The sequence below is a fragment of the Terrapene carolina genome, unplaced genomic scaffold, assembly GCF_002925995.2.
Source record: "Terrapene carolina triunguis isolate 2854851 unplaced genomic scaffold, T_m_triunguis-2.0 Scaffold211, whole genome shotgun sequence".
Lineage (NCBI taxonomy): Eukaryota > Metazoa > Chordata > Testudines > Emydidae > Terrapene > Terrapene triunguis.
The window spans coordinates 1868161-1886522 of record NW_020664562.1 but is presented as its reverse complement, the minus strand read 5'-3'; the positions used below and the strand labels follow the sequence as shown (position 1 = coordinate 1886522).

At 50.2% G+C, this 18362-nt stretch overlaps 1 protein-coding gene across 1 annotated transcript in view; it reads left to right on the top strand.

Annotated features, from left to right (window-relative positions):
* LOC112113468 (nicotinamide/nicotinic acid mononucleotide adenylyltransferase 2) overlaps window positions 1–16256 on the top strand; it is an 81325-nt gene extending 65069 nt beyond the window's left edge. Inside the window, exons 5-11 of the mRNA XM_024209758.2 lie at window positions 2088–2214; window positions 3706–3786; window positions 4601–4645; window positions 6076–6152; window positions 14611–14712; window positions 15214–15281; window positions 15913–16256. Coding sequence (XP_024065526.1) covers window positions 2088–2214; window positions 3706–3786; window positions 4601–4645; window positions 6076–6152; window positions 14611–14712; window positions 15214–15281; window positions 15913–16015 — 603 coding nt within the window. The 3' untranslated portion in view covers window positions 16016–16256. The remainder of the gene's footprint in view (window positions 1–2087; window positions 2215–3705; window positions 3787–4600; window positions 4646–6075; window positions 6153–14610; window positions 14713–15213; window positions 15282–15912) is intronic.
* The last annotated feature ends 2106 nt before the right edge of the window (window positions 16257–18362 follow it).

Sequence of the window (18362 nt, the reverse complement as noted above, 5' to 3'; positions counted from 1 at the left end):
TTCCGGGAACAAGCCAAGTTGTTCTGAATCATTTCAAATCCACCCTCCAGTCAGATGAAATTTTTATGATGGTTCAAATTCCTCTGAAGGGAGGCGAGCGGCGCGGATACGAGGGAAGGGATTATAGTGAGAGCTCAGGGTGGGTCGGATTCTCCACCCCCAACCACATTAACATTCCTTTAAAGTTCTTAGCTAGCAGGGCAGGAGCCACCCCAGGATTCCGCAGTTAATGATGCCCCGTCTGTTCACTTCTTGCCTCCAGTTCGAAGGGAGCGGAAGGAAGGAGCAGGTGGGATTGGCTCAGGAAATAAGATTTGATGCAAGAATGTGTGTTGAGTGCAGTCATTATTCTGCTGTCTCTCTCTCCTAGCACAGGGTGAGTTAGCAACATTGCAGTCTTATCCTGGGCAGCAACATGGGGGCTGGGGACCCAGAACAGTGCTAACTCACTGCAGGGCTAAAACAATGTTTAAAGCCTGCCTGTCTGCCTCTTTGAGATGTGTGCAGCAATCTCCTCACAGAAGCAGGTTCACACGCAGCCAAATCAAGAGCCAGCTTTTCTATTTCTCTTAGGATCGCGGCCTGAAAGGGGAATGCATGGCTCATATGAGCGGGAGCCTTTCACCTCTGGGGACTGGCTCCAATCTGGCAGTTTGACACTGACTGAAGCCGACTGTCATCTAGCAGCTGTTCACAGTGGCCTTCATGAAACGACTTTGGAGAGCATAGCCCAGCTCCTAGTGCACAGGTGGCTGCATCACAAAACCCACCACCAATTAGCACTAATTGGAAGTCATTTTATCATACTCAGGAGAGAAGACTGAATGGACCATAAGGCTGAAGGCCCCCCTCACCTCAGAGATGGTCACGCAGGCACTCGGATATGACCACCACTGGCCAACACCCATTTTAGCAGATGCAGCAGAGGGGACAAAGACTGAATGGGCCATGGAGACTGAATTACCCCAGAGCCTGTCCCTACAGAACAGGGGAAGGGCACACCAACATGGCAGCCTGGGGGAAGCTGACATGGCCTTTCCCTCTACCAACCTCATGGTGTGGGTACAGAGAGTTTTTCACTCCCCGGGGCTGCCAGGCTGATACCAAATTCACTTTAAAAGAAGAGAGAACGTTTGAAGTCTCCTATTCCCATGAGGCCCATGTGTGCTTAGAAGAACAGTAAGGGGGAGAGGTGGGGAGAAATCTTGAGTCATTAGGAAAAAAATGAAACGGCAAATGAAATTGCAATGTATAAATCAGCCTTGCAAAATTGTCCAGCCTGGGCACCAAAATCTGCTCAGCTGCCCTTTACTTTGATTGATAATCATGGAAAATCCAGTGACACTTTACCTGCCTGACAAAACATTACTCAGCTCTGGTGAGTGGGTGACTAGAATGTTGCCAAGCTGGTATAAGATCTGCCTGCATGCGGACAGACATCTCCAGTGATAACAGCATCTCCCCTCTTGCTTAGCTTTGGCCTTCATCTTATGCCTAAGAATCCAGGAGACGAATACTTGAAAACACACAATTGTCCTTATTAATTCACGCGAAGAGTTAAGGCAGCCATGAAATATACAGGGCTAAATGGGAGAGGGCATTTGGGTTAGTATTTTGTCAATACCAGTTTTCGAATTGTATCCTTATAATGGTTTTGCACTGATCAAGCCGGTCTCATCACACATAATAGAAACCATTCCGGTGGGTATCCTATTTATGGAGATTCTTAGAGTATGCTAAGCGAGCCTCCCAGCCCAGGCCTACAAACTTGGGTTATTATGGGCACTCCAAAAATAGCTGTATAGACAGCGCTTTGAAGATGCACTTCAGGTTGGAGCTTGGGCTCTGAAGCCTATCTCCTTCCCCTGGTTTCATTGCCTTTCATTAGGTCATATGGCCCGGTCTCATTTTACTGGTTGGAAACGGGAAGCATGAAATGAGGCTGGCTGTGTCTCCTAGTAACGACTGGAGAATGTTGTTAATGTGTGAGCTGTAGGCTGGCTACCAAGCTATAGCGAGAGATCTATGGATGTGTTTCTGGCTCTGGAGTTATATTACTGACTCCTTACATTTCATCCCCACCCTAGCGAGTGACTGGCTGCATCCTCTCCAATGTGAACACACCTTCCATGACCCCAGTGATTGGACAGCCCCAGAATGAGTCTCCACAGCCCATTTACCAGAACAGCAACATTTCCAACAAGCCCACAGCAGGTAGGTCTCAGCAGAGAGAAGGTCTCCAAATGGAGCAGAGGTAACCCCTGCAGACAGCACCAATCTGAAATCCCCAGACTTGTTCTCCCAGAAATGGGCAACGAAAACAGACCTGTCCAAGAAACAATAAATGAAGGTTTCAGATAAGACTGTGTGGGGTTCCAAAATTTATAATTTGAGTGAATTGAGATTCCAGACCCATGCAATTCAGCAATATTTGGGTTCAGGGTTGGAAAATGCAACCTACCTGTCACTGGGTCCTTTTACTATCTTCTCTCTCCCTTCCCCACTCCTTATTGACTGGGATCCATCGGCAGAGTCCACTTGAATGTCCACACAATTGGCACCAGGAGCAACATGGGAAAAAGACTAAACGGGCCATGGAGACTGAGCCACGCTCCACAGCTAAAAGTGGTCTCTTCAGGTTCAAGTTCAGGTGCATAGGGAGAGTATTGGGAGGAAGTTCACACTGACAGTGTCTATGTTCTACCTGTTCTGTGAATGAATAGAGGACTTCCCTTTCGAAGGGCTGTCACTCTGGCACTAAATCTACATGAAAAAGGTACACCTCTACCCCGATATAACGCGGCCCGATAAAACATGAATTCGGATATAACGCGGTAAAGCAGCGCTCCGGGGGGGCGGGGCTGCGCACTCCGGCAGATCAAAGCAAATTCGATATAATGCGGTTTCACCTATAACGCAGTAAGATTTTTTGGCTCCCCGAGGACAGCGTTATATCGGGGTAGAGTTGTATCTTAAAATTGCCCCAAAACCACGCTTGATCCTTAAACGTGGTAGAAGTGCAATTTCATGCCTATTTTTTACATGTAAGTACTGCATGTCACACTTAAATCCAATGATTAACCACTCAGGGGGCTGCCTGAGGACATTTTAAATATGCTGTTACCTGTTTTGTATTTGCAATCATGGTCATTCCAGGTGCAGATTAGGCACAATCCTGAGTGCATGGTGCACCCACAACTGCACACCTAGCTTCATTAAAAATCCAAACAGGGTGAAATTAAAGTTTTAAGAGGGGGCTGAAATCATGAAACAATGATCATCTCTGTAGATTGGGGCTTTAGTAACCAAACCAGTAAGGGGCCATTTGCACCAAGTTGTTGATCAAATCCTTAGCAGAAAATATTGGTTTCTTTCCAAATCTTGGTGCGGGGGGAAGAAGCTCTTCAGGATGACGAACGTCTACATGAAATAACTTCAATCCAGCAACAAGGCTCTAAACGAGTCATTCAAACAGACGGAAGTGGATACAAACCGTACAGAAGGTGGAGATGAGAGCTTATTGATTTAAGAACCCAGCCAGCAGAGATGGCCAGCGGGGATTCCCCCACGCCCTCAGAGTCAAATGCCCTGTGTGTTCCGAGAGCTCTGTAGGGGAATAACAGACAGGCCTTGTGCAGTGAGATGTGGTTCTTGCAGGTGGCTCAGACTCTGAACCTGCCTTTTACCTATTCTCTCTCCCTCCAGCAAAGATCTTGGGGAAGATGGGAGAAAGCCTGAGCCGGATTTGCTGTGTCCGTCCGCCAATAGAGCGCTTCACTTTTGTGGGTACGTTATGAAAATGTAGATGCTTGCATTCATCTATGGTCCTCCCCACTCCATGGTCTTCCTCCTCCTTTCTGCCTCCCATCCAACCCAGTGCTGTGGTATCACTCGCAGCCAGATCCTCAGTGGGTGCAAATCAATGTAGATCCATTGACAACAGTGGTGCTATATCCATTTATACCAGCTGATGACCAGGCCCCGACTCTCTCCCTGACAGCATCTCCCTGGTTGTCACAGAGATTGTCAGGGGTTATGCCAAAATTCATTGCAGGTAGGCACTCAGATCCCACCCAGGATTTCCCTGGATTGCTCAGCAGGAAGAAGCATTAGCTTAACTAGGGAAATCTGCCCCGCTGAGCCCGGCTATACTAGGGGAAGAGGCACAGCAACTCCTTGAGTTTGCAATGCCTGGATGTAGACAGACACCACCAAGGGTGAAAGAACCCCCGGAAGTATTAACCCCAACCACTAACAGGAAATCTACGCAGTCTCTCTCACCATTGATTGTAAGGCTGGATGATCCCTTTATGATCACCTGGCCTGACCTCTTGCACCATGCGGGCCCTAGAACCTCAACCAGCCATTCCCCCGTTGAGCGGGAGCAGATCTTTTAGAAAGACGCCCAATCTCCTTCAAAAGACTGAGTGACGGGGAATCCACCACCAGGTGCTAGTATACAGGTATGCGCTGGTAGAGCAGGAATCCTGTTAACACTAAGAGCCACTGCTGAACAGTTAAAGAGCCGTCTCCCCTCCTGGGCACACTCTGGCATGGACGCTCATTTGAAGCTTGGACTCTGGCACTTCTCTTTCTCCAGATGAGAATGCAAATTTGGGGACCGTGATGAGATACGAGGAGATTGGTGAGTACGCGCCGTTCTGCCCTCGGGAAGGCAGGGCCCTGCAAAGCGCAGCTCTCTGCCCCCAGGCTGACGCAGTGGGTGACATGGGAGGGGCCACGCAGGGAATGGGGATGAACAGTCTGTTCTAGCAACCGAGCACAACACAGACACCAAATTAGGGGACTGGGTCATCACTCCCATTGAACACCAGGCATCTGGATTTGGGCTGGCCCAAAAGGGTGATGAAATGGCCTGGGCTGATTCCCATCCTCACGGGGAGGGAGGACAGCATTGCTATAGGGTTAGAAAAGAGGACTGTGAGTTGGGACACCTGACTTCTCTTCCTAATTCTGATACTGACTCACTATGACCTTGGGCCTATCATTTAACAGCTCAGAGCATGGATAGCTCAGGCAGGAAATGATCACCGGAGCCTTCTCTGCACCCCTTTAAGTGTTAACCCAGCCCAGAGTTCAGAAGTTGAGGAAAGTGCTGACTTACGCTCAGCTATAGGTGGCTAAGACAGGGAGTGTGTGCAAGGGGGGCAGGAGGCTGCGTTAAATTGGGTGTTCCTCTATCCTTACAAATTTAAGCAATATTGCTGCTTCCCTCTGGTGGCCAAAAGTGGTGATGTAGACAGAGAAATCTGTTCGGCAACACTCAGTTCTAACACTGAACACTTGCAGTTTCTAGGCCTTTAAATGTCCTAGGTTCTGAGGGTCAATAAGTGATATTGTACACATCTCAGAGTAAAATGCCAGCAATTGTGCAGGTCAGCAAGCCACTTGGGGGAGACTGATCCAAACAGGGGAAGTTAAAGGGAAGACATGAAAGTCTATACAGGTTTGCCCTGCAGTGAGCAAGTATTGGGGCTTTCTGGCAAATACCTTAATCTGCCATGACAGTGATGAAGTGCTGGGGAGCAGTGGGACACCCCCATTAGAGACCCTGGTTTTAACCAGTTGTCCGGGTCCTTGTAATATCTAACAGAGAACTAATAGAACATCTGTCATTTTAAAAGATCCTAAATCACTTCTATACACCTACATACACAGGAATCACTTCTTTCCCCATGAGATACTTTACACGGCACATGCACATGTGTTGAAATGCAGCCATCTCTGGGGCGGAATGCAGCAGCTGTTTAACCGCCCACAGCAATGCTGCACAGCAGTGTAGGAGAGGAAATGAAATGCTGTTTGAAACTAGAGAGGTATTTAGGGTAGGCAGATGGCTTGGCCAGGGTACTGCACTGCAGCTAACATCACTGTTATTGCAGAAAGTGCAATAGGACCTTGAATAGCCACAAAGCATCAGGCCCTGGTTTTTGTGTCTTACAGAAAGAGTCTCTCCAGCAACACAGTGCAGGGATTGTTGGTTCAGTAGTGTCACAGGGGGAAGCCATAAGCCCATGTCTCTCAACTTCTCCATTCTCTGCTCCCTTTCTTCAGAGCTTCGTATCTTATTGCTTTGTGGCAGTGACCTGCTGGAGTCCTTCTGTATCCCAGGCCTCTGGAATGAGTCTGACGTGAGTAGCTGGCTAACACTGCATACAATCCATTGTGCGCTGTTTCCTTCCCTCCCCTCTCATTTTTCTCGCCTCTTTGCTCTCTCCCACGGTGACCTTACATGTGGCATAACATTCCATAACATGTCAACTCACATGGGAAACCTTGAACAGTCTGCCTCTATCCCTCATTCCATCCTGCCCCACCCCTTCCATTTACACCCTCAGCCGAGCGAGCCAGAGAGGTATCCTGCTTCTGACTCTCAGAACCCACTCGGCTTTTATTTCAAATTGGAGCCAGAAACTTTCCCTTTCACATCATGTTTTTCTCCCCACCCACAGGGAGATGAGTGGCAGAGACAGCTGGGGACTGCAGCTACTTATGTCTAATTCTGAGGGTGTAAGGAAAATTTTAAAGGCCATCTCCCAAACTCATTTTCTTTTATAAACAGATGCTGTTAAATAGATTTAGGCCCTAAATTTAGAATATGGGGAGGGGGATATAGGGATATACAAGATCCAATTTTCATGACACTATAGGGAAAAGAAATTTAAATAAACCAAGCAAAACAGTGTTCGTGTAGTCAGGGGCGGCTCTATGTATTTTGCCGCCCCAAGCATGGCAGTCAGGTGGCTTTCGGCGGCATGACTGCGGGAGGTCCGCCGGTCCCGCGGCTTCGGCGTACCCGCTGCCGAATTGCCGCCGAAGCCACGGGACCGGCGGACCTCCCGCAGGCATGCCACCAAAGGCTCCCTGACTGCCGCCCCCACAGCGACCGGCAGGCCGCCCCCTGCGGCTTGCCGCCCCAGGCACATGCTTGGTGCGCTGGTGCCTGGAGCCGCCCCTGCGTGTAGTATAAATTTACCACTAATAATAATAATTCTAGCCTAGCTCTTATATAGCACTACAGTTTTAGGAACCCAAACACATCATGCCTTGTGCTAGGGCATGAGAACCAGGAAGTGAAACGGACCAGTCCCATTTCACTGCCCAAACTGAACGAAATGAGACATTACAGCATCCATGATGAAAAGCAAATTAAATTGTTGAAATTATTTCTTGTAATCTGTGTTGCCTTAAATGCATTTTACCATCTTTAAAGTTTTTTTACCTTAGCAGATTATTTTGTCTTTAAAGCTGAGTACTGTATTGCCAGCCCCAAATATTCCTAATCACGACTCAGGCCCCCCAAAATAATAAAAATTAGTTTAAAAATCTCAGGATTTAAAAAAAAAAATTGGGGGGGGGGTTGGGTTTTGTCTGCGGGCATCTGGCATGTTTAGTGCCCACTTGGGTCACATTTTCAGACATTTTCTGTGCAACCACGAGGGCTAGATGCTGACTTTTTAAATTATGAACACAGAGATTCTCACAGTCATCTGACTCCAGGGGATGGTGCTTTAAGTAAAAACATCAAATACCACAAGACTCATGCTAAAATAACAAGAGTCCACAACACTACATGTGGAGAAAAGACCATTTGATATGCTTTTCTAATACACCCATCAATATAGGGGCTCTGGTACTTACCAATAAAAGTAAGAATGTGGCTTGGTCATCAGAACCCAGTTTATCATCATACTGACCCCATTCACCACCTAAGATTCCTCGTAATTTGAGTGACAGATAGCAACAAACATAGTTTAAAGCCACTACATTAATACTCTTGCTAGCTAGAAATATCACCTCCAGCAAACCTGTCTATGTTCATGGATTCCGAGACCAGACGCGACCATTGTGATAATATAATCCCATGGTTTTCAACCTTTTTTCATTTGCAGACCCCTAAAAAATTTCACATGGAGGTGCGGCTCCCTTTGGAAATCTTAGACATGGTCTGCGGACCCCCAGGGGTCCGTGGACCAGAGGTTGAAAACCACTGTTCTATAGTAATGACAACCTTTTGCAGACTTCTTAGACATGGTCTGCAGAGCCCCAGAGGTCTGCGGACCACAGGTTGAAAACCACTAATCTAGTCTGACCTCCTGTATAAAACAGCCATGGAACTTCCCCCAGATAATTACAGATAACATTGTCATGACAACAGAATTCTGTTTTAAGGACCAAGGACCAAGTCCAGCAAAGCCTGTAAGCATGTGAATAATCTGTTCCCTGATTGCGTAAGTGTAACTTTTAGAGTGAGGTTTTCAGGTGTACCTGGAATTAGTTCAAAATTTGCTTTCCATGATTATTCTGTATTAAATCACATATAATTTGCTGTTTCCTTGAACATTTCCCCCAGTGAATTCATGCACTAGAATATCTGCAAAAGGGAACACAAAACAAATGCAAACATAACAGCTATAAATGCATTTTTGGGAGAGAACATGCTAGGAAATTGGATTTGGGGAGAATATTTGCCCAAGCTTTGCCCATCAGTCCAGATGATCTCTTCCGTCAGAGCCAGAAAATACTGAACTACCTAAATCAGACACATGCATAAAAGCAACAGCTCCATCTTGCAAGGACATAGCTAGTTCTGCTGATGTTCTAATGCCAAAGTAGGTCAGACAGGTCTTAAATGACATGCCCACAAGCAGTTACATTCTGTCTCTACTGACCTGAGTGGAGCTCAGGAAGGGGTGAGATTTCCTTCCTACCTTTGAAAGCAGCAGACATGTTTTCCAATGAAATCCTTCGTTTGGTGCTTTAGGAGACAGAAGGATATGTGGTCCTACCCGAGTAATTTAAAACCGACACAGACAACACAGATCAGACATGCTGGGAAATATAGAGGGAGGTTCAAGTGTTGCTCTTTTCCTTGGTATTGAGTGGGCAACAGTGTTATTGAATTGGACGATTGTTAGCTGGCTTTGTGGGAGAGGAGAGTTCTAAGTGGGCGTTTGAATCAAGGAAAGGAAAGTCCTTCCTGAACAGTGACACAGAGGGTGTTCCAGGCCTAAGGGGCTGTGTGAAAGGAAGATGAGAGGTGTGGTGTGGTTCACAATGTGGCACAGTCCTTGAAGACTGAATGAGGAACTTAGACTTGGTGAAGAAGGCTACAGGAAGTTTGTGCAAGGACTTGGCGGATGGCAACATGGTCAGAACAGTGGACATGGGGGAAGATAATTGTGGGGTATATCTACACTGCAATGTAAGCCCAGGGTTCGAGTTCAGGCTTAACCCTTCCATCTGCACACAAAATGCACTAAACCATGGCTCAGGTCCAAGGACCCCATGGGGGTGGAGGGGCCGAGCTTGAATCAGGCTGGGACCCAGAGTTCAAGCCCGATTGCTTTGCAGTGTAGACACAACCCCGTTGAACTTGTGCTCTGGGAGTCTGCCAAAAGTATCCCATAATCCCATGGGCTGACTTTCTTGGTCCTCTGAACAGTCAAGTTTGGTGGACAGTCAAGTTTTCCCCACACTGCACCATGAACAAAGGGCTAGAGCAGCCACATTTTGGGAGGGCGCTAGGAAGTCTGGGATAGGGGTGGTTGGACTTGCTGCAGCCTCAGTTTGGGACCCAGGTTTCAACAATTCCTAACCTGGGGTTACAAATGAGCAAAGACACTCAAGCCCTAGGTTAACAAACCCAGGATCTGCCAACACGAGGTCTACTAACCCTGGGCTTATATTGCAGTGTATGGGGTATGTCTACATTGCAATGTAAACCCCGGGTTAGTGGGACTCAAGTCAGTGGACCCTGCATTAAAAAACTCAGGGCTTGAGCGTCTACATTGATTGTTAACCCTACATTAACCTGGGTTCAAACTAGGGCTCTGGCATCCTCACTGCAGCACGCAGACCCAAGTCAAGCCAACCATATCCCAGATTCCCTAGTGCCCTCGCACAATGTGGCCACTCTAGCCTTTGGCTGTGGTGCACTGTGGGAAAACTTGACTTTCCACCTCTCATGTGGCGGGAAGTTTGAACAGCCTGCTGAGCAGCCATTTTGGTCAGTGCGCTCCCAGCTACCGGAGCCAGCAACACAGAGGAGGCACCTTTTGAAGAACTTCTCATGTTTGCACTTGTATTCCTGTGTCAGGAAATGGGCAGAGCTTCTGTGAGACGTGGATGGACATTTCAGCAGTGTTTTCTGACCCACCAAAGACACCTGACAAAACTTGTGATGGAGCAGGAGGAGGACGACAGACATGACAGATGCAAACTGGCTGAAGCTGCTGATGGCATTCATTACAGCCGCTGGTGACTTGGGCTTCTGGAGCAGGGCCACAAGCACAGCCTGGTGGGGTCACAGCATCATGCAGACCTGGGATGACCAGCAGGGGGGCCAGAAGAAGAAACATGAAGTAAGCTACATTTCTGGTGCTTTGTGAGCAGTTTGCCGTGACACTCCTCCATAAAGGCATTCTGATCCAGAAGCAAGTTGCTATAACCGTCTGGAAGCTGGCTACCCCAGACTGCTACAGGTCCATTGCCAAGCAATTAGGTGTTGGAAAGTCGACTGTGGGAAAAGTGGTGGTGGAGGTTTCTGAGGCAGTCAGGTGTGTGGTTTACCCCAAGGTGGCAGCCATACGTGATATTGCTGAAGTAATTGCCGGCTATGAGAGAATGGGGTTTCCAAATTTTGGATGAACATCAGGGGAGAAAGCTGGAAAATGGGGAGGACCCAAGAGGGGTGGATAATCTAGATGAGGGAGGAACAAAGTCTGGACAAGAGTGGAACAAATACACCGGACCACCAGAAAATGGCTTTGGGAGTTGTCTTTGATCCAGTGCCAGATGATCTCTAAAGCCAAATTCCTCTGGCATCCCACACTGAGTACTCAAGCAAACAAACTTCTAACATGGATACAGTGAGATTAACAGAGAGACTCAATTTCAGTAACTATGTCCAGTCTAGGAAACAGCAGCCACTCCCCTCTCCTGCTCTGCAACTGGGCAAACCAGAGAGGAGACCCCGGGAAATGAATCGCTTTGTGAGCTGCTTTTCCATCCGGACGCACCTCTGGGAAATCAACTCACAGACTGAAAAATAACAAATCATTTTGTAATTTGAGGATCTAAGTTAAGGCACCTAGTCCTGCATCTCAGTGCTCAGATTGGCACTTGGGCACCCCAGTCTGATACTTTCAGCAGGTCTGAGTGCTCAGGGTCAGGATTGGGTGCCCTAATTTAGACCCGAGGTTTGACACTTGGGATCCCACGCAAAATAGGACTGGATTCTGGGGGAAAAACAGCCCAGCACCCTCTCCTTCGATTAAAGCACATGAGAGACTGAAGACAGCAGTTCACTGCAGATTCTGCTTTGCTTCCTGTAAGCAGCACCTGCTTAGGGGACTAACATTTGTATCGGGTAAAAATAATGCTGTTTAGCACGTGGCAGTTTATTTGCTCAGATATTTCCGGATATGCTCAAGAGCACTAAGTTGTGGGGAGTTGTTTGAAAGGAGAAAGTGCTTCAAACAGCTGGTCAAGATGTTGTCTCACCTTCCACTGAAGGTGCACAGCTTCCATTCACCAAAGTGGGGCAAAGCAGCGGGGTTCTGTCTGAATCCTCGCTAAGCTTGGATGACCAGGTAGCATCAGTTTCCCAAAATGCCTTCTTCCACCACTAGCTTGCTAGGCATCTTTATGCCTCCCCACCCCACCCCCCAGTGAGGGCCTGACCACAGCACTCCATGCATTTGTCACCTCCAGGCTGGGTTGCTGTAACTGAAGCTGAATGTGAAGACGATGCACAGGCATGAATGTGGCTTCACCTTCACCGTGGCTTAGGCCACAAAAAGTGAGCACATCAGGCATGTGCTCAAGTCCCTCCACTGGCTCCCAGTCAGTTTATGATGCCAATTTAAGACCCTGGTCCTAGTTTTCAAAGCAATGAATGGCTCAACCCCCAACTATCTCAAAGACTGAATTTTGATCTAGGAACCCCCGTGACAGCTGCACTCCCCCGGGCATGGGCCAATGCAGATCACAAAGCCTAGGTTGAAGCAAGTGAGAGCTGGGGACAACGCGTTCCCTTACGAGGGCATCCAGCTGTGGCACAGAGCCCCAGAGGCGATCAGGCCAGAGCCTGACCGTCTTCAGGAAATGTTGCAAAGCCGTCCTCTTGGAGGAAGCCTTTCCGCCACCACCAGTGATGCTCACAGTTCAAATACCCCGTTTATTTCCAACCCCCCGTTCCCCCCCAAAAAGCCTACCCTAAAGGAGCAGCTTAACACCAAAAAGGGAGATGTTCCAGAGACCCATTAGGGACTTGGTATTGATTTTAGGTGAGGGACTCTCATGCTACAGTGATGGGTGGCAGGATAAAATCTTAAGCCAGACAGAGACATGAAATGCTTTAAGTGGAAACAGTGGGATTCTAGGCCTGAGCTTTGGTTCAAGCAGTATCATTAAATACTCCATCAACTCACTGTACAGAACATGCTACTGGGGAGCTTTAGCAAGATCGTAACTGGAACAAAACCCAAAGGAAATGGAGCAGTGTCAGTGTCATCTTGGGAAGAAAAATCCCAGGATTGTAGGGCAAAGGGAGCAAAGATAAACTTTAAATTAGGTGGGTGGGGGCTGTTTGTATTAGATTTAGAAGGTGCCAAGTGAAGCCAGGAAACCAGCTTGAAACTCAGCAACAACGCTGCTAACTGATAAGGAGCCCAGCTGGATTTTCCTCTTTTGAGGAGTGCGGCTAAGCCTTGCAGAGGAAATTCCCTCATCACTCTCTCTTCCATTGCTGTGGTTGGACCCAGACCAGATTTTGCAGAGTGATCCATAGAGATGGGCCCAAGTCAGAACCTTTAATCTGAAACCCGACAAACCACAGTGGTTTGAATGGAATGGAACCTGGATCTGAACTGGCTTTGGATTAGGTTTTGCCAGACTGAAATCTTGCCAGCCACCACTGCCAATGTCTCCATGGGAACTGAATATGCACACGCTGGAACAGAAGGGCCAGTTCCGCATAGCCGTGAGGTTAAACTTGCCCCTTCTGCCACCTCATCGGTACTTACTGCTAGCATTTGGCAACAAGCAGCTACTTTGGAAGAGCTTTTCCATTACAGACCCCAATTCAGCAGCTCCTCCAGTGAAGTCAATGGGAGCTCTGTGTGTGGAGTGGGACCGCAGACTGAGGCCCATAGGAAGGGAACGCACTGAAAAGTCCTGTAAGAAAATACAATCAGAATACCTGCAGGTCTGTCTACGCGTCACGCATAGCGGGTGATTGTTAACTCAAGGAAACATACCCACACTAGCTCAGTTCGAGCTACCATGCTAAAACATGGCTGTGCAAGGGGCTAGCTGCCCAGGGCCGGCTCTAGGCACCAGCAAACCAAGCACGTGCTTGGGGCAGCACATTTTCAAGGGCAGCATTCTGGCCATTTTTTTTTTTGTGTGCTTCCGGCGGCAAAAGCCTAGAGCCGGCCCTGGCAGCAGCAGCACGTCGTGCGCGGGGGGCGCCCTGGGGCCGCTGCGGTTCGCACCGCAGGGGAGCAGCACCCACACCTTGTGGCTGGGCCGGGCAGGCTTCAAGCGGGGGACACTCAGGCTGGGGGACACCCCACGGGGCACATGGAGCCGCCTGCAGCTGCCGCAGGGCTGCCGCCCCCCCCACCCCCCAGCGCTGCAGCCGGGGCTGGGCGAAGTGGCCCAAGCCGCCCAGGGACTGTGGCAGGGCGGCCAGAAGCAGCAGCAGCGGGGCCATAGAGGGCGGGGCCTGCGTCCCGCTCTCCAGGGCTCCGCTGCCTCTGGGGCTACCCTGCCCCGGCTCCTCAGCCCTCTGCCGGGGCAGTCCCCCGGCTCTGCCCTCCCGGGTCCCGGCTGGTCCTGGAGGCGGGAGCCCTGGATGGAGGGACCCTGGGCTGAGGCGCGGCCCAGAAGCCCCGCTGCTTACCCCGACCCTGCCAGCGCCGGACTGGCTGGAGGCGAGGGGAGAGCGGGCAGAGTCAGCACTGGTGGGGGGAGCCCAGGGCTGGGGTGGCAGGGGGTGCAGGTGTGGGGGGGAAGAGAGAGCCCAGGGCTGGGGCAGCAGGGGGTGCAGGTGGGGGGGGGGGAGAGAGAGCCCAGGGCGGGGCGGGCAGGGGGTGCAGGAGGGGGGTGGGGAAGAGAGAACCCAGGGCTGGGGTGGGGGGCAGCCAAAAATTTTTTTGCTTGGGGCGGCAAAAAACCTAGAGCCGGCCCTGTAGCTGCCCCAAGTACATAGCTAGGTAGGATCGTGCTCAGGGTAGCTAGTGCCTCCTGCCACTCGCACCGCCCCAGCTACACTTTATTTTTAGTGCACTAGCGTAGGTGTGGGTCCTTGAGCTAGAATTTGTATCTCCAACTGGCAGTGTAGACATCCCCTGGGAAGTTGCCAATTAGCCTCCTTAATGACATTCATGTTTCTGGCAAAGACTTTCCAGGAAGTTTGCAGAAAGAGTGTAAGTTAAGACTTAGTTCCTTCAACACATCACAGAATATTTCAGCGCATCTTTCGTTTGAGTCAGGGACCTGTGAGCTGGTTCCTGGGCCAGCATCGCCCTGGCGCAGGAGGCTTAGAAGGTTCTGAAACGTCCCTCTTTGCATTGCTCCCAGATGGAGGTGATTGTCGGGGACTTTGGGATCGTGGTGGTGCCCCGGGACGGCACAGACACAGACCGGATTATGAACCATTCCTCAATACTCCGCAAGTACAAAGTAAGTAACTTTGCACAACACAGACATTCCCTGCATCATGGCTGGGACTGGGTCCGCTTGGCCTGGCTCTGCCTTCCGCCCCCAGTTTCTTACTGTGCCATGATGCCATTGCGGGGCAGCCAATGGGCAGGGTGAGCTGGCTGTGCAGTGGCAGCTATGAAGCTTTACCGCTGCACCACTTCCATAAAGCAGCACCAATACCTGCAAAGCTCCCAGCCTCTGCATTCAGGGAGACATTCATCCCTGTGCACAGGACTAGTGTGAGGCCTGTGTGTCACTTACATCTTCGGCACTCATAGGCCTTGTTCCAGACCTCAGTGACTGGGATGGAGAACCCAGAAGCCCTCTCACCATCCCCAAGGAAGTGCCCAGCTGCCCATGTCACCTCTGGGCACTAGTGTCCTCACGGCCAGAGAGCCCCGACATGCTGGGTGCACAAGCCATGAGGAGCAAAGGGCTGAGGTCAGTCATGTTCATTTGTTCTTCTCGTTTTCACCACAGAACAACATCCTGGTTGTGAAGGACGACGTGAACCACCCAATGTCCGTCGTCAGTTCAACTAAAAGCAGGTGCGTGACTCGAAGAGCCTCCTGCTGCAGGGTACAGAGACCCGACCCGCCCTCAATTCCCACTGCAGGGCATCTCATCTCCCACCCAGCGGACCCAAGAATTTCCCACAATCCACCACAAACATTTCCCCATCTATCTAGGTACTTACATGGCCCCATCTCCATAGTATCTGAGCACCTCATAATCATGGCTCCACCATGTGAGGGAGGGAAGTGGTCTGATCCCCTGGTTACAGACGGGGTACTGAGGTACGGAGCGATTAAGTGACAGGAGGTCAGTGACGGAACAGGGAATTGAACCCATGTCTCTTGAATCCAGTGCCTTAACCACTGAGCCGTCCTCCCTCGGCAGCCTTGTCCCATCCACTTGAATTGATCACACACACGTTCAGACCAATGGCTCCTTTGGCTAAAATGTTACCATATGCATACGTGTGAGAGACAGTGACCCTCGTAAATGCACCTTCCCTGTGGAGCTGTGACCAGCTCCTCCATGGACTGAGCTCACATGAAGCCTGATTTGAACCCTATCCAAACAGCTGCTTCCTGTTGGGGAAGAGAAAACAGGCTGGGGCAACGTGGGGCGGGTAACTGGCAAGCACTGACTACCTCTGTTCTCTTGCCCCCCCAGACTGGCCCTGCAGCATGGGGATGGACACGTTGTGGATTACCTGTCTCAGCCCGTCATTGACTACATCCTCAAGAGCCAGCTGTACATCAACGCCTCTGGTTAAAGCCTGAGGCGCTGCAGCAAGGCAGCCCCACCGCTCCACTTCCCTCCAGCTCTCCATCACACTTCTCGCTCTCTGTGTGTCTGTCTCTCTCTCTCAGCCTCCGGCACGTCCGCCTGTCTCACTCACTGACTCTAGCGCTCCATAGTGCAGGAATCTCCAGGGAGCTGTGGCAAACCCCCAATGGTACACAGCTCAGCAATCTGCTTCGGAGAACCCTTCCCCTTCATACACCGGGGGGCAGGGGGTACGGTAAATAGAGATGTACTCAGCATGTTTTAGGGAGGTGGCTCTGGTGTCCACCTTCCCAGCATGCCCTAGGGAAGTGGCCCTGGTGTCCACCTTCCCAGCATGCTCCAGGAACAGGGGCTCGGTCTTTTCCCATCTTACGGCACTTAAGCTAAATAAAACACGGTGGATCTTTTTATTAATAGTTTTAGTGTGAGCCCCTTGGCCTCGCAACATGGGAGATCCTAACCCACTTGGCTCAATGCCCAGACTTGGGCTAGGCTGAGAGCGCTGCTCAGGCCACTTATGGGACAGTTTAGCTTTGAAGTAAAAAAGAAACTGAAAATTCTGAAATGGTTTTCTGGAGCTAAGGCTCCCAGGGCGGAGGGCGGGGGCGGCAGGGGGAAGCACACCTCAGCCTGGCAGCAATTGCTTCTGCTGTAGATAATTATTCATTTGGAGGGGCCTCCTTTAATCTTCACTTGACATGAACCTGGTCACTCCAGGATGTCCCTTAAGTGGTCATGCTGTGTTTGAGTCACAGATGGCGGGTACCTGACACAGATCCTAGAAAGGAACCTGTCATACCAGACTAGATCACGGGAACTCAAAAGCGAACGGCAGCTGAAGGCCACTGGTCGTGCTTCTCTCAAGCCCAACCATTAGGTTTTGTAGCGTCACAACATGGCAGCATCTGTCCGTGGGTTGCTGACAGGGGGAGAGGCTCTGTAACCTGATATTTACCAAAAGTCAATAAGCGTCTTTCTGATCAACAGGCAGCATATCCTGCTGTGCAGGGAGACACGGAGGTCTCAGTGGGGGTTACAATGATATGTCAAAAGGGGCTGATGAATTCATTAGCAGGGAGGGGGCTGCCATCATAGCTAACCCCTGAGCAAACTTGCCTTACGCAGATGCAGATGGGTAGAGCATAGCTCTCAGGGATCTCGTTTGATCTATAGGCACAAGCTGCTCCCTTCATACCCAACCCCTGGGATCTACTTGCTGGCACCTCCCTGGTTAGTATGGTCTCCACTCCTGCCTGCCTCCCTTCCCTCTCCCCCTCCCAGTCTGTGGGGTTCAGGCTGCCCGTGAGGAGTCTGTTAAACGCAGGCTATTCACCCTGCGAGCTCTGCAACTTGCACCATCCCCCCTCTCCTGCATGCCTCTTCCAGGACAAACCACTCTTGTGCTTTGCTGTCCAGGGCTGCGGTTGTAGCACATTGGGCCAAATGCCAGCAAGGGGAACAGATGCAAGGGGGACCTACACTGGCCAAGAAATGCTGAGATGGGTTGGAAAGAGCAGGGATGTTTAAGAGGCACAAAGGCCTCATACTGGCCCCGGCAAGCAGGCTGCAGTGCTGGGTACCGCTGACTTGCAGAGGGCTCCCAGCCCTGTGACAGTGCATGCGCTGGAGTCATTGCATCGTTAGAGAGGAAGGCAAAGCCCAGCTTTAGGTTTTGTCCTTCTGCTTTTCCAATTAGCCCTTTTATTTGGAGTTTAGCTGCTTGTGTTTAGTTCTCAGACACCTGCCATTACTTCCCTGTTATGCTTGTGCTAACCTGGCTGTTTCAACCCGATTGCATTCCTGTAAGAAGGCACTGTAGCTATTCTGCGCTGGGTTCTCTGCATTCCCTAGGTGCCATGAAAAGCAGGAGGGCACTAGAATCCCACCAAGGGAATTTGCTGCTTGTGCCCCTCGGAGGGCTGCGATCCCCCGCCCCCAGGGAGAGGGAGCATTTCAGGAAAGGACCTTAAAGCAAAAGCCCTTAAAGGGTTGCAATGAAGCACAACCTGCTCCAGTGAAAGCTTCAAAGAGAAGACGCTGCACTAGATTTGGTGACCCGGTGCTCCACACGGCCACCTTGCTTGCTGTGAACTCACTATGGCCTGTTACCAAGAGAAGCCAGAGTCCAGGAAGGCGTCTCTGTCATGGCAAACCGCTGTTGTCAGCCCTTCAGCCAGAAAAACATATGTAGCATTTGTAAACTCACTGCAGTTTATCGCGCTTTATAAGAAGTCAATGATCAGTCCTCAGAGGTAGGTATTGTCACCCCCATTTCACAGAGGGAAAGTCAGAAGTCCAGAGGTTAAGTGATTTGTCCAAGGCCCAGAAAAAAA